The sequence below is a fragment of the Microcaecilia unicolor genome, chromosome 14 (genome assembly GCF_901765095.1).
Source record: "Microcaecilia unicolor chromosome 14, aMicUni1.1, whole genome shotgun sequence".
In the NCBI taxonomy this organism is placed as follows: Eukaryota; Metazoa; Chordata; class Amphibia; order Gymnophiona; family Siphonopidae; genus Microcaecilia; species Microcaecilia unicolor.
Window position 1 is genome coordinate 32,222,718 of NC_044044.1, and position 14,475 is coordinate 32,237,192.

At 42.1% G+C, this 14,475-nt stretch overlaps 2 protein-coding genes across 2 annotated transcripts; both read right to left on the reverse strand.

Annotated features, from left to right (window-relative positions):
• Positions 1-4,681: 4,681 nt before the first annotated feature.
• Positions 4,682-5,617, reverse strand: LOC115457372 (olfactory receptor 5V1-like). Its single transcript, XM_030186790.1, has one exon. The coding sequence runs from the start codon at positions 5,615-5,617 to the stop codon at positions 4,682-4,684; it is 936 nt and encodes a 311-aa protein (XP_030042650.1).
• Positions 5,618-11,300: 5,683 nt separating this feature from the next.
• On the reverse strand, positions 11,301-12,236 carry LOC115457373 (olfactory receptor 5V1-like). Its single transcript, XM_030186791.1, has one exon. It carries the CDS (start codon positions 12,234-12,236, stop codon positions 11,301-11,303), a length of 936 nt encoding a protein of 311 aa, XP_030042651.1.
• Positions 12,237-14,475: the final 2,239 nt, after the last annotated feature.

Here is a 14,475-nt window from a genome sequence, read left to right on the forward strand (position 1 = left end):
AGAATAACCCAAAGTAGATTCCCAGCTCACAGCATTCCAGCAAAACCTGACTTTTCCAGTGACTTCCAATGATAAGTAATTCCAATTATTTTGTGATCTTCTGACCTTCATTAACAAAAAGTTTCATTTTATGATTTTGCTTTTGAAAAACCTAAGGGCCTTGTTTACTCCCTTAGTAAACCGGGCCTTTTAAAAATAAGAAGATAGAATTAATGAACTTCCAAAAACATCAAAGGGACACCGCAAAAGCAGAGGCCCATTTTCCACTATGTCAGCAGATACCAGCAAAAGGAGTAGAGTGATGAGCAGGGCTCTCCTGTGAAGAAACAGAAGGATGAGGAATATGATAAATAAAACCTTTATTCATCAGGACCCTACGCAGAAGTGATGTCTAAGCGTGAAGCCTACATCAGGGGTCTGTACACAAGATCACTGAAGGGTATAGGGATTTCCGGATAACAGTCTTTGGATATGTTGAATTAAAAAATGTCTTCCTTGTAAGTGAATGTGGAATATGTTGTGATTCTGAATATGACTTTTTCTAAGGCAGTCCTTAAACAGACTCTAGAGTTTAAAGATGCTCCAAATTCCAGATACACGCTGATAAGACGATAAAGATGTAAATTTCAAAGAGACAACATTGAACCAAACTTTGAAAAGAGTAGCAATACACTTACATAATCGCATTGCTTTCTTTTACATGTGAATGGCCAGCTCCTTTCCTCCTTCAGCAATGTCTCTGTAGCGCTCAGGCTCAGGGATACTTAAATGTCTTTTCAAAACCATTTGGGACCAGTATCTGAAGACAATGAAACAGCACGTAAGAGTCACTAGACCTGGCTGTAGAATCTGCTCTGTTTCCTCCAGGGACCATGCGTTGCATTGCGACTGGAAGAACAGAGGCAAAGCTGCCGGGAGTATGAAATAATTAGGGATCCCCAACTGACTTTTAATGAAGCTTTTCAGCTCAGCTTGTTTGTCTGTTATTCTCTTTTTTTGGAATCCAAGAGAAACTAATTCAGAATTGAATAAATATCTTGTAGAAATAATTCAGTAATTTTAAAACATGATCCCTTCCCATTAAGAATATTTCTGTAGTTAAATGTAATAATTAAATTCCAGAGCTCTGTTTCTTAAATACCCAGTGACTAAAATTCAGCATATAAAGTCTTTATTTGGGGTGCAGAAATCGAAGGTAATAATGCAAGATATCGGGAAGGGGAGGTAGTGAGACTTTGGAGGGATTGTGTCTGATGACCCCTAGTGGTAGACTGTGGTACAGCAGTGAGCAGAGCCAAGGGATGCTCTTGTGCACAGGGAGAGGTTTACTACTACTTAACATTTCTAGAGCACTACTAGGGTTACGCAGCGCTGTACAGTTTAACAAAAAGGACAGTCCCTGCTCAAAGGAGCTTACAATCTAAAGGACGAAATGTCAAGTTGGGGCAGTCTAGATTTCTTGAATAGAGGTATAGTGGTTAGGTGCCGAAGGCGACATTGAAGAGGTGGGCTTTGAGCAAGGATTTGAAGATGGGCAGGGAGGGGGCCTGGCGTATGGGCTCAGGGAGTTTATTCCAAGCATGGGGTGAGGCGAGGCAGAAAGGGCGGAGCCTGGAGTTCGTGTTGGTGGAGAAGGGTACTGAAAGGAGGGATTTGTCTTGAGAGCGGAGGTTACGGGTAGGAATGTAAGGGGAGATGAGGGTAGAGAGGTAATGAGGGGCTGCAGACTGAGTGGATTTGTAGGTAAGAAGGAGAAGCTTGAACTGTATGCGGTATCTGATCGGAAGCCAGTGAAATGACCTGAGGAGAAGAGTGATATGAGCATATCGGTCCAGGCGGAATATAAGACGTGCAGCAGAGTTCTGAACGGATTGAAGGGGGGATAGATGGTTAAGTGGGAGGCCAGTGAGGAGTAGGTTGCAGTAGTCAAGGCGAGAGGTAATGAGAGAATGGATAAGAGTTCGGGTGGTGTGCTCAGAGAGGAAAGGGTGAATTTTGCTGATCTTAAAGAGAAAGAGGAAAGGGAAATGGGACTTATATACCGCGTTTCTGAGGTTTTTTGCAACTACATTCAAAGCGGTTTACATATATTCAGGTACTTATTTTGTAACAGGGGCAATGGAGGGTTAAGTGACTTGCCCAGAGTCACAAGGAGCTGCAGTGGGAATTGAACTCAGTTCCCCAGGATCAAAGTCCACTGCACTAACCACTAGGCTACTCCTCCAGGTCTTGGCTATCTGCTGGATATGCGCAGAGAAGGAGAGGGAGGAGTCGAAGATGACTCCGAGGTTGCGGGCATATGAGACGGGGAGGATGACGGTGTTATTGACTGAGATAGTGGAGGAGGAGGAGGAGAAGTGGATTTTGGTGGAAAGACGATAAGCTCGGTCTTGGCCATGTTCAGTTTCATGTGGCGGTTGGACATCCAGGCAGCAATGTCAGATAAGCAGGCCGATACTTTGGCCTGGGTCTCCGCAGTGATGTCTGGTGTGGAGAGATACAGCTGGGTGTCATCAGCATAAAGATGATACTGGAAACCATGAGATGAGATCAATGAGCCCAGGGAAGAAGTGTAGATTGAAAAAAGAAGGGGTCCAAAGACAGATCCCTGAGGAACTCCAACAGAGAGGGGGATGGAGGTGGAGGAAGATCCATGAGAATGTACTCTGAAGGTGCGGTGGGAGAGATAGGAGGAGAACCAGGAGAGGACAGAGCCCTGGAACCCAAATGAGGACAGTGTGGCAAGAAGTAAATCATGATGGACAGTGTCAAAAGCGGTGGATAGATCGAGGATGAGGATGGAGTAGTGACCTCTGGATTTGGCAAGGAACAGGTCATTACAGACTTTAGAGAGTGCCGTTTCTGTGGAGTGTAGAGGGCAAAAACCGGATTGAAGCGGTTTAGCCTGCAGGAACAAGGAAGTGTTCATGGTCATCATCTGTTTCATGTTCGGTGTTTCTGGACAGGCACAAATAAAGGGGTCCTTTGACTAAGCTGTTCTAAAAGTGGCCTGTGCTAGCCTTAGAGTGGGTCTTTGCCATGTGCTAAGGCCACTGTCAGTTTTAATTCCCAGTGGCCTTGTGAGACCGGTGGTAGCTCCATATTGGCATGCAGTAAGTCCGCGTTGGGTTTACTGCCACTTTGTAGAAGGGCCTACTGGGGTCGGAGTGGGTCTGGGACAGCTGCTGTTTTTGGGTGTGGGGTAGAGTCAGGGAGAAGATGAGGTCATATAGGGGGAGTCATGAGGGAAGATCTCTTATGGAGGTGGTAAGCAAGGTGGGGGGGGGGGGGGGAGTTCTTGGGAAGAAGGGTTTGGGAGCAGGATCAGGCAAATATTTATGTTGATATTCAGTCCATTTCTAACTTTTTCAGGTTTGCTAACCAGCTAAAGTTTTTTTTTTGGCCAGACCTTATCCAACTACTTAGCTGGTTAGCAGTAATCTTTGTCTACTAACTGGCTAAGATCATGGTGTCCAGAAAAAAAAATCATCTCCCCTAAAAGTTTTCCAAATAACCTCATAACATATGTACTATTATTAAAAATATTATTACTATTATTGACAGGTGTTCCTGCAAGATGCTGGAAAAACTGGATGATCTGGGTTTTCAAAATGACATCATTCAGGAAGAGACCATTAAGCTCCATGAAGGGGCCCCAGCCGTGGTAAAAAGTGGCGCAGCACACTACCGCAGGCCACTTTTTACTGTGGCTTTGAAAAAGGACCCCTCAGTGAAGAAGATAAAGTTTCAATTAAATGTTTGCGAGAAAATAAGGCTTTTACATATATTTTCAAAGCTCAAACAATTGCAATCTTTATGGGCACTGCCATTATATGGTGTCTGGAAAAACCTGCTAAGGGATTTTCCTAATACTCTGCCCCAGTGGGTGGGGTGGGGTGCGATGGGTAGTTTAGGTGAGAAAATGTCCACTTACAGCTGATATTGAGAGGCAATCCTGGTTAAACATCATTAAATATCAGATAATAGCCGGTTCAGCAGGGTTTAACCAGGTAACAGCGTCTCCTGACCAGTTAACCCCCCCATGTTTAATTTTCTGCAGATTGAGTATAAGATTATGTTGCTCTAAATCGATCCGCAGAAGGTTGACCTACAGCGTGGCAGCCTCATAATTTACTACTGGTTTGATTGTACTTTGATTTGAACAGACACCTGTGTTGTTACTTGTTTGATTACTGAATATTGTTAACTCAGTACACCCTCCCCTGACTGAAGTCACTGCTGTCGGTCTCCTGATGTTCTACTGAGGTAGATCTATTATGCCACTGTTCATATCTGTAGTCCCTTCTGATCTCATATCTTCTTCTGCCACAAGAACACATTACGATGGAAAATAAAGTAGGTAAACATCACTATTTGTCTCACATCAAATTTTAATAGCAAAATGAATCAACACTAAAGATTAAAGACTTTCCAGACAGCTATGGATCATTTTATTGCTGGAGTTGTTCAGTGGAAAGGTGGAGATGATCTAATTGTTTTGAAATCTCAGAAGAATAAAAAGAGAATTAAGTGAGTTGAGAATTCCTGATGTTTCATCAAAAGTTTTGATTTCAGAGAAGATTTCATTTTCATAAAGCTTCCTCTTCTTAATTATTGCTAGAAATTCTACTTCAGCTTAATTTTATATCATTCACATTCTAACATGTATTGACCCAATTTCTTAACCCCCTGTTCTGCCCTCCATTCCCTTCTTCAGGGCAGCTTTAATATCTTTGTTCCTTAGACTGTAAATGATGGGGTTCAACATGGGGATCAGAGTACTATATGATGCATCTAAGAGTTTGTGAACTGACTTTTCACTCTCTGAGATGGGGGTCAAATACACAAATATTGCTGACCCATAGTACATACTAACAATGGTCAGGTGGGATGAACAGGTGGAGAAGACCTTGTACCTCCCTTTCACGGACTGCATTTTCAATATGGAAGAAATGATGTAGCTGTAGGACGTCAGGATGAGGACAATGCAGACCATGGCCAAAGTCAAATTTAGAGTGTTCATCAGTAGTTTAACAGCAGAGTTATCACTGCACGAGAGTTGCAACATGGACTGGAAATCACAGAATAAATGGTCAATCATATTGTGCCCACAGAAAGAGGAATATGAAATGGACAAACTGTGTGGAAGAACATCCAAGAACCCGATAACCCAGGAATTGGCGGAGAGCAGGGCGCACACTCTCTTGTTCATGATGAGTGAGTAGCGTAAGGGGTTGCAGATGGCCACGTAACGGTCAAAGGCCATGGCAGTGAGCAAATAGCCTTCGACACCGCTGAAGGACATAAGTAGATAGAGTTGTGTAATGCACCCCACAAAAGAAATTCTTTTGTTGTCCATTAGGAAAATTGAGAGCATTTTTGGGAGAGTGCAGGAAGTTAAACAGACATCCAAGATACCTAGATTGCAGAGGAAGAAGTACATGGGTGTGTGGAGGTGTGAATCAACGTACATTAGTGTCAAAATAGTGAGATTTCCCATTAAGGTGACCAGGTAGATACACAGAAACACCATGAAGAGCAGAATCTGAAGGTCTGGATAATCCGAGAACCCCAGGATGATAAACTCCGTGATCTGGGTTTGGTTTCCCCTCTGCATGTCCGTGATACTCATACATTGCTGAGGGAGGAAGAAAAAAGACAACGTAGCGAAATCAGTAATTTTTTTTACACAGATCCTGATTGAAGAAAGGGAGCTTTACAACATCTTAACGCTTCAGTAACACACTGGGTATTCGATATGATCTCTTTTCTGCCGCTATGTCATCTGAGTCTGTCAATGAGGCTGTCTCTTCCTACAATGCTAATCTCTCTTCTGCTCTGAACATCCTTGTGCCTCCCCTGTCCCGTCCTATCAGACGTGCCAAACCCCAGCCGTGGCTGACCGCTGGCATCCGCTATTTACGTTCTTGTACCCACGCTATACTCATGTTAGCCCTCTGCTCAAGTCGCTTCACTGGCTCCCTATCCGCTTCCGCATACGGTTCAAACTTCTCCTTTTGACCTACAAGTGCATCCACTCCGCAGCTCCTTAGTATCTCTCCGCTCTCATCTCTCCCTACACTCCTCCCCGTGAACTCCATTCGCTGGGTAAATATCTCCTGTCATCCCCCTTCTCCCCCACTGCTAACTCCCGGCTCCGTTCCTTCTATCTCGCTGCTCCCTATGCCTGGAATAGACTCCCTGAGCCGGTACGTCAGGCTCAGTCTCTGGCTGTCTTCAAATCTAGGCTTAAAGCCCACCTCTTTGCTACTGCTTTCGACTCCTAACCATGACTCTCTTACTCAACACCCTCACTTATCACCCCTACCACTGCAATTTCCCCACCCCTAGCTGTCTGTTGGTCTGTCCAATTTAGATTGTAGCTCTGTTGAGCAGGGACTGTCTTTTCATGCTCATTTGTGCAGCGCTGAGTAGGTCTGGTAGCGCTTTAGAAATGTTTAATAGTAGTAGTAGTAGTAGTATTTTACAAAAAGAAAAAAAACATTAAACAAACAAATTTTATTAAACATAAATTTTATCTAGATCAATATTTATGCAATTACACATTCATACGATCTAGGAATGAACAACATATTGTTCTTTTAAAAAAAAAACGTTTTTACTCTTTATACATTTTTAATTTTCAATATATTAATATATTCTTAATATATTGTGTATTCAGAAATCAGACATGCTCAATGTGACTAAACAAAGACACACTAGCGTTTTTAGAGCATGCTAATTATTAGTGTGTGCTCAACGCTAGAGTCACCCATAGAGAAACTCAACAATTATGCACAGGACAGTAATCAATAGACTATGAAATAGTTTTAATCTCACAGTGGTACTGGTATTATAGAAGCCTTGGTTCTGTGTGACAAGTTATCGTAATCATTACATTAACAGAGAAGCTTCAGATGAGGAATCGGTTGCAGAGTCCTGGTCTTCAAAATGCTCTTACCTGTTCTGTACCTAAGAATAACCCAAGGTAGAATCCCAGTTCACAGCATTCCAGCAAAACCTCACTTTTCCAGTGACTTCTAGCGATAAGTAATTCCAACTATTTTGTGATCTTCTGACCTTCGTTAACAAAAAGTTTCATTTTATGATTTAACTTTTGAAAAACCTAAGGGTCCTGTTTACTTCCTTAGTAAACCGGGCACTAAAAAATAAAATATAGAATTAATGAACTTCCAAAAACATTGAAGGGACACCGCAAAAGCAGAGGGTATAGGGATTTCCGGATAACAGTCTTTAGATATGTTGAATTAAAAAATGTCTTCCTTGTAGGTGAATGTGGAATCGGTTGTGATTCTGAATATGAGTTTCTCTAAGGTGGTCCTTAAAAAGACTCTAGCGTTTAAAGATGCTCCGAATTCCAGATACACGTTGATAAGACGATAAAGATGTAAATTTCAAAGAGACAACATTGTATTGCTGCTCTTATCAAAGTTTGGTTCACATACATAATCGCATTGCTTTCTTTTACATGTGAACGGCCAGCTCCTTTCCTCCTTCACCAATGTTTCTGTAGCGCTCAGGCTCAGGGATACTTAAATGTCTTTGCAAAACCATTTGGGACCAGTATCCAAAGACAATGAAACAGCACTGAAGAGTTACTAGACCTGGCTGTAGAATGTGCTGTGTTTCCTCCAGGGACCATGCGTTGCATTGCGACTGGAAGAACAGAGGCAAAGCTGCCGGGAGTATGAAATAATCAGGGATCCCCAACTGACTTTTAATGAAGCTTTTCAGCTCAGCTTGTTTGTCTGTTATTCTCTTTTTTTGGAATCCAACAGAAACTAATTTAGAACTGAATAAATATCTTGTGGAAATAATTCAGTAATTTTAAAACATGATCCCTTTCCATTAAGAATATTTCTATAGTTAAATGCAATAATTAAATTCCCGAGCTCTGTTTCTTAAATGCCCAGTGACTATAATTCAGCATATAAAAGTCTTTATTTGGGGTGCAGAACTCGAAGGGAATAAGGCAAGATATCGGGAGGGGGAGGTAGTGAGACTTTGGAGGGATTGTGTCTGATGACCCCTAGTGGTAGACTGTGGTACAGCTCTTGTGCTCAGGTAGAGGTCTAGCCTGCAGGAACAAGGAGGTGTTCATGGTCATCATCTGTTTTATGTCTGGTGTTTCTGCACAGGAACAAAATTAAGGGGTCCTTTGACTAAGCTGTTCTAAAAGTGGCCTGTGCTAGCCTCAGAGTTGGTCTTTGCCATGTGCTAAGGCCACTGCCATTTTTAATTTTCCTCCTACCCTTCCCTCATCACTGCTGATTAGCAAGTTAGGAATTCATACTCCAGCTACACGGATGATCTGGCTCCCATATATTTGGAAATCTGTCCAGCAGAGTGGATGCTTCCACCCTATAATCCTCATGGCATAGACAGGTTGCAACACTGCACTGCATTATCTGGGCTATTGCTGCACCTTTAGATCAAGCTCAAGATGCTGTGGGGCTCATTTTTAACCAGGGAACCTAAGAGGTGCTTTTACCAAGCTGTGGTAAAAATGGCCCTGTGCTAGAGGTGGGGGGGGGGGGCTGTATTTGACGTAAGCTGAGGCCCATTTAACTGCAGAGGGTAAAAAGGCTGGGAAAAGAAATGGCCATGCGATAAGATTTCACTTACTGTGTGGCAATTCGGGGGGTGGGGTGGAGCTCTTACTTGGCAGTAACTGGGTAGGATGGGGTACTGCCCGATTACCTCCAGGATAGCGACTAGGAAATATTTTTCTAATATTTCTGCTAGTTCCAGAAGTACGGCTCACTGGGGCTAGAACTTTCAGCAGTAGTCTCATTGGGTCAGCGGACGCTCCAGATTGGCATGCAGTAAGTCCACGTTGATCTTGTTGCCAATTTGTGAAAAATGGCCTATTGGGGTTGGAGTGGGAGTGGGTCTGGGATAGCGGCTGTTTGTGAGGGGTGGGATGGAGTCAGGGGGAAGATGAGGTCATATACGGGTCCTTGATATTGATATGAATATTCTGAATAAACTGGTTTTTGATATTATCTCCCTATTGGTTTGCGCATTTGTCAGCCTCTACTTTTGCTGTTTTGCTCTGTCATATATGGGGAGTCATAAAGGAAGATCTCTTGTGGAGGTGGTATGCAAGGTGGGGAAGTCTTTGGGAAGGAGGGTTTGGGAACAGGACCAGACACATATTCATAGTTAAGTAGATATTCAGTCCATTACCTGGTTAGCAAACCTGAAAAAGTTAGAAAAGCTAACCAGCTGAGTACGTGTCCTAAAAAAATTAGCTCCATAAACATTTTTACTATTACTATTATTGAATGCAATTCCACTTTAGTTCTCATTCCGGAAATGAACTCTTTATACTTGAATGCTTAATCTACTCTGAGGCATATTTTCAAAGCACTTTGGGAGGCTAAGTTCCATAGGTTTCTATGGAACTTTGGGAGGCTAAGTGCTTTGAAAATGAGCCTCCATGTCACTTACAAAGTGGTATTGCATTAAAGTTCATATTTCTCACCCCGGAAATGGCGATTGCCATTACGTCACAATTTAAGCCACATTGAGCCTGCAAATAGGTGGGCAAATGTGGGATACAAATGCAACAAATAATAATAAATAATTGACAGGTCTTCCTGCAAGATGCGGTAAAAACTGGATGATCCGGGTTTTCTAAGTGACATCATTCAGGAAGTGACCATTAAGCTCCATTGAGGGGCCCTTTTCCAAAGCCTCAGGAGGGCTAACGAGCGGGTGGCACATGCCAAATCGGCAGCACTGCTGGGGTAGCGCTTGTGCCTGGCGGTAATACTGAGTTAGGCACGTACTGAATTCTGCGGTAGAAAATATTTTTCTATTTTCTACTGCGGGGTGTTCTCTGTGGTAATCAGAAGGGTGGCCACGTTGGCATGTGCTGTATTGGTTACTGTGTGAGTAGCATATGAGCTCTTACCACTAAGTCAATGGCTGAGGGTAAGGGCTCAGGCCGTAAATAGGAACACGCTAGTTTTAATATTTGCGCACACCCATTTCCCAGCCTATTAAACAATGGCTTTTTTTCCCAATCGTAATAAAAAGTGGCCCAGTGCAGTTCCAAAAGACGTACCCAAAGTACCACATGCCACTTTTTACCACAGCTTTGGAAAATGACCCTTAGCGAAGAAGATAAAGTTATGATTAAATGTTTGCGACAAAATAAGGCTCATGGCGGAAAGAGTTTAGACCTTTTACATAGTTTCAAAATATTTTTCAATTGTTTGAGCTGTGAAAATATCTTAGTGCAACCTTTGTTAGGAAAATCCCTTAGCAGTTTTTTCCAGACACCATGAAGTGACACTGCCCCCACTCTGCCCCAGTGGGGTGGGAAGGTTAGGTGAGAAAATGACCAGCTACAGCCGAAATTGAGAGGCAATCCTGGTTAAGCATCATTAAATATCAGAGTTTGGCCGGTTCAGTGGGGGTTAACCAGTTAAGAGTTTCTCCTGCACAGTTAAACCCCTACGAATATTGTCCCCACCAAATTTAATTTTCTGCAGATTGAGTATAAGATTATGTTGCTCTAAATCAATCAGCAGAAGGCTGACCTGCAGCGTAACAGCCTCATAATCTACTACTGGTTTGATTGTACTTTGATTTGAACATACAAACTGTGTTGGTACTGGATTGACTACTGAATGCTGTTAATCCAATACATCCTCCCCTGACTAAAGTCACTGCTGTTGGTCTCCTGATGTTCTACTGAGGTAGATCTACGATGCAACTGTTCATATCTGCAGTCCCTTCTGATCTCATATATTCCTCTGCCACAACAATACATTACGTTGGAAAAAAAGGAGGTAAACAGATCACTATTTGACTCACATCAAATTTTAATAGCAAAATGAATCAACAATAAAGATTAAAGACTTTCCAGGCAGCTACGGATCATTTAATTGCTGGAGGTGTTCAGTGAAAAGGTGGAGATGATATAATTTTATTTATTTATTTATTGCATTTGTATCCCACATTTTCCCACCTCTTTGCAGGCTCAATGTGGCTTACAATACATTATGGATACTGGAAATAAGAAGAGAATCTACATTTGGTTTTACAGAAGGATATTGGGTTACATGGTAGTGAAATACAAGATAGTGGTATTGTTTTGAAAACTCTGAAATCTTCTCTGAAATCAAAACATTTGATGAAACATCAGGAATTCTCAACTCAATTCTTTTTTTTTTTTCATAAAGCTTCCTCTTCTTAATTATTGCTAGACATTCTACTTCAGCTTAATTTTAAATCATTCACATTCTTACATGTATTTTTCCAATATGTTAAGCCCCTGTTCTCCACTCCATTCCCTTCTTCAGGGCAGCTTTAATATCTTTGTTCCTTAGACTGTAAATGATGGGGTTCAACATGGGGATCAGAGTACTATATGATGCATCTAAGAGTTTGTGAACTGACTTTGCACTTTCTGAGATGGGGGTCAAATACACAAATATTGCTGACCCACAGTACATACTAACAACGGTCAGATGTGATGAACAAGTGGAGAAGACCTTGTACCTCCCCTTCACAGATTGCGTTTTCAATATGGAAGAAATGATGAAGCTGTAGGACGTCAGGATGAGGACAATGCAGACCATGGCCAAAGTCAAATTTAGGGTGTTCATTAGTACTTTAATAGCAGAGTTATCACTGCACGAGAGTTGCAACATGGTCTGGAAATCACAGAATAAATGGTCAATCATTTTGTGCCCACAGAAAGAGGAATAAGAAATGGACAAACTGTGTGGAAGAGCAATCAAAAACCCGATAACCCAGGAACTGGCAGAGAGTAGGCTGCAGACTCTCTTGCTCATGATGACTGAGTAGCGTAAGGGGTTGCAGATGGCCACGTAACGGTCAAAGGCCATGGCAGTGAGCAAAAAGAACTCGACACTGCTGAAGGACAAAAGCAGATAGAGTTGTATCATGCATCCCAGAAAAGAAATTCTTTTGTTGTCCATTACGAAAATTGAGAGCATTTTTGGGATAGTGCAGGAAGTTAAACAGACATCCAAGATGCCTAGATTGCTGAGGAAGAAGTACATGGGTGTGTGGAGGCATGAATCAACGCACATTAGTGTCAAAATAGTGAGATTTCCCATTAAGGTGACCAGGTAGATACACAGAAACACCATGAAGAGCAGAATCTGAAGGTCTGGATAATCTGAGAACCCCAGGATGATAAACTCCGTGACTTGGGTTTGGTTTCCCCTCTGCATGTCCGTGATACTCATACATTGCTGAGGGAGGAAGAAAAGAGAAAACACAGCAAAATCAGGATTTTTTTTTTTACACAGAACCAGATTGAAGAAAGGGAGCTTTATAACATCTTAACGCTTCAGTAAGACACTGGGTATTCAATGATACTTATTTTACAAAAAGAAAAAAAAACATTAAACAAATTTTATTAAACAAATTTTATCTAGATCAATATTTATGCAATCACACATTCACATGATCTAGGGATCAACAACAAATTGTTCTTTAATTAAAAAAAAACCTTTTAATTTTCATTATATTAATATATTCTTAATATATTGTGTATTCAGAAATCAAACATGCTCAATGTGTCTAAACAAAGACTAAGGGCACTTTATAAAGGCGCACTAGCGCTTTTAGAGCAGGCTAATTATTAGTGTGTGTTAAACGCTAGAGTCACCCATAGGAATATAGGGGCATCTCTAGCGTTTAACTCATGCGTATATTTAGCTTGAGCTAAAAACGCTAGTGCGTCTTTGTAAAAGACTCTAAATTACTAATCAGATTTATGTTGGACCATATGTCCTGCCTTAGGAAATGTTTTATCATTGAAAGAATTAAATAACAGCCTAACCTTACAGGGTGTCCAATTGTTTCCTTGTTTTATTTTTTCTAACTGTACAACGGCTTGAGTGAATTCTTTCAAAAAGGCAGTAAATAAACAAACATGAGCAATATACATTTACTAAGTAAAAATATTCAAATAACAATACAAAGTACAATGTTGCCCCTTAAGTGCTCTAGTTTTCATGGCCAAGAACTCTGCTGGTTTCCTTTGTATTTCTTCTCGGTTTGAGGTATTGACAGAATCCAATCCTAGGGTTGTCTGAGATTAACACAACTGTTTGCCCAGGCTAGCTTGTGGCCACCAGAAGATTTTCGTCTGTGTTGGTTTCAACAGAGAAACTCAAGAATTATGCACAGGACAGCAATCAATAGACTATGAAATAGTTTTTTTTTTTTTTTTCGTGTTTATTTATATTTATTGAACATACACAAATCGCACATAAAAAACTTATGAACAAACAGTGTCTCCATTTCACTCTTCAATATCAACATAAATTTTGTTTTGTTCCTATTATTCTATAATCCCCCCTATTCATCCCATGCCCCCTCCCCCACCCTCCCTCCCCCCCTTCCTATTAATTAACTGGCAAGGCAGGGTCCGGCTGCGCCAACCATTCAGTATATGGGTCCCATATTCGATGATATGTTACCAGGCGACCCTGTCGCATCGCCGTCAACTTAGACATCAAGCAAATATAGTCCAATTTCCTTATAATAGTCTTAAGTCCTGGTATTATAGGAGATAAGCCTTGGTTCTGTGTGACAAGTTATCGTCAACATTACTTTGCAACCGATTCCTCATCTGAAGCTTCTCTGTTAGAGTCCTGGTCTTCAAATTGCTCTTACCTGTTCTGTACCTAAGAATAACCCAAGGTAGATTCCCAGTTCACAGCATTCCAGCAAAACCTCTCTTTTCCAGTGACTTCCAGCGAAAAGTAATTCCAACTATTTTGTGATCTTCTGACCTTTGTTAACAAAAAGTTTCATTTTACGATTTAACTTTTGAAAAACCTAAGGGTCCTGTTTACTTTCTTAGCAGTGGCGTAGTGAGGGCAGCTGACACCCGGGGTAGTTCGTCGCTGTGCACCCCCCCTCGGTGCGTGAACACCCCCCCTCCGGAGCGCATTCTTACCAAGGGGGCGGGTGGGAGGACCACTCCGCCACGAGTGCAGTCGCTGGGAGCTTAGTCGGCTCCGCTGGTTCCCTTCTCTCTCTGCCCCGGAACAGGAAGTAACCTGTTCCGGAGCAGAGAGAGCAGTGAACCACCGGAGCTGACACCCCCCCAGCGGCGTGCACCCGGGGCGGACTGCCCCACCGCCCCCCCCCCCTTCCTACGCTACTGTTCCTTAGTAAACCGGGCAGTAAAAAAATAAGAAGATAGAATTAATGAACTTCCAAAAACATCGAAGGGACACTGCAAAAGCAGAGGCCCATTTTCCACTATGTCAGCAGATACCAGCGAAAGGAGTAGAGTGATGAGCAGGGCTCTCCCGTGAAGAAACAGAAGGACGAGGAATATGATAAATAAAACCTTTATTCGTCAGGACCCTACGCAGAACTGGTGTCTCAGCGTGAAGTCTACATCAGGGGTCTGTACACAAGATCACTGAAGGGTATAGGGATTTCCGGATA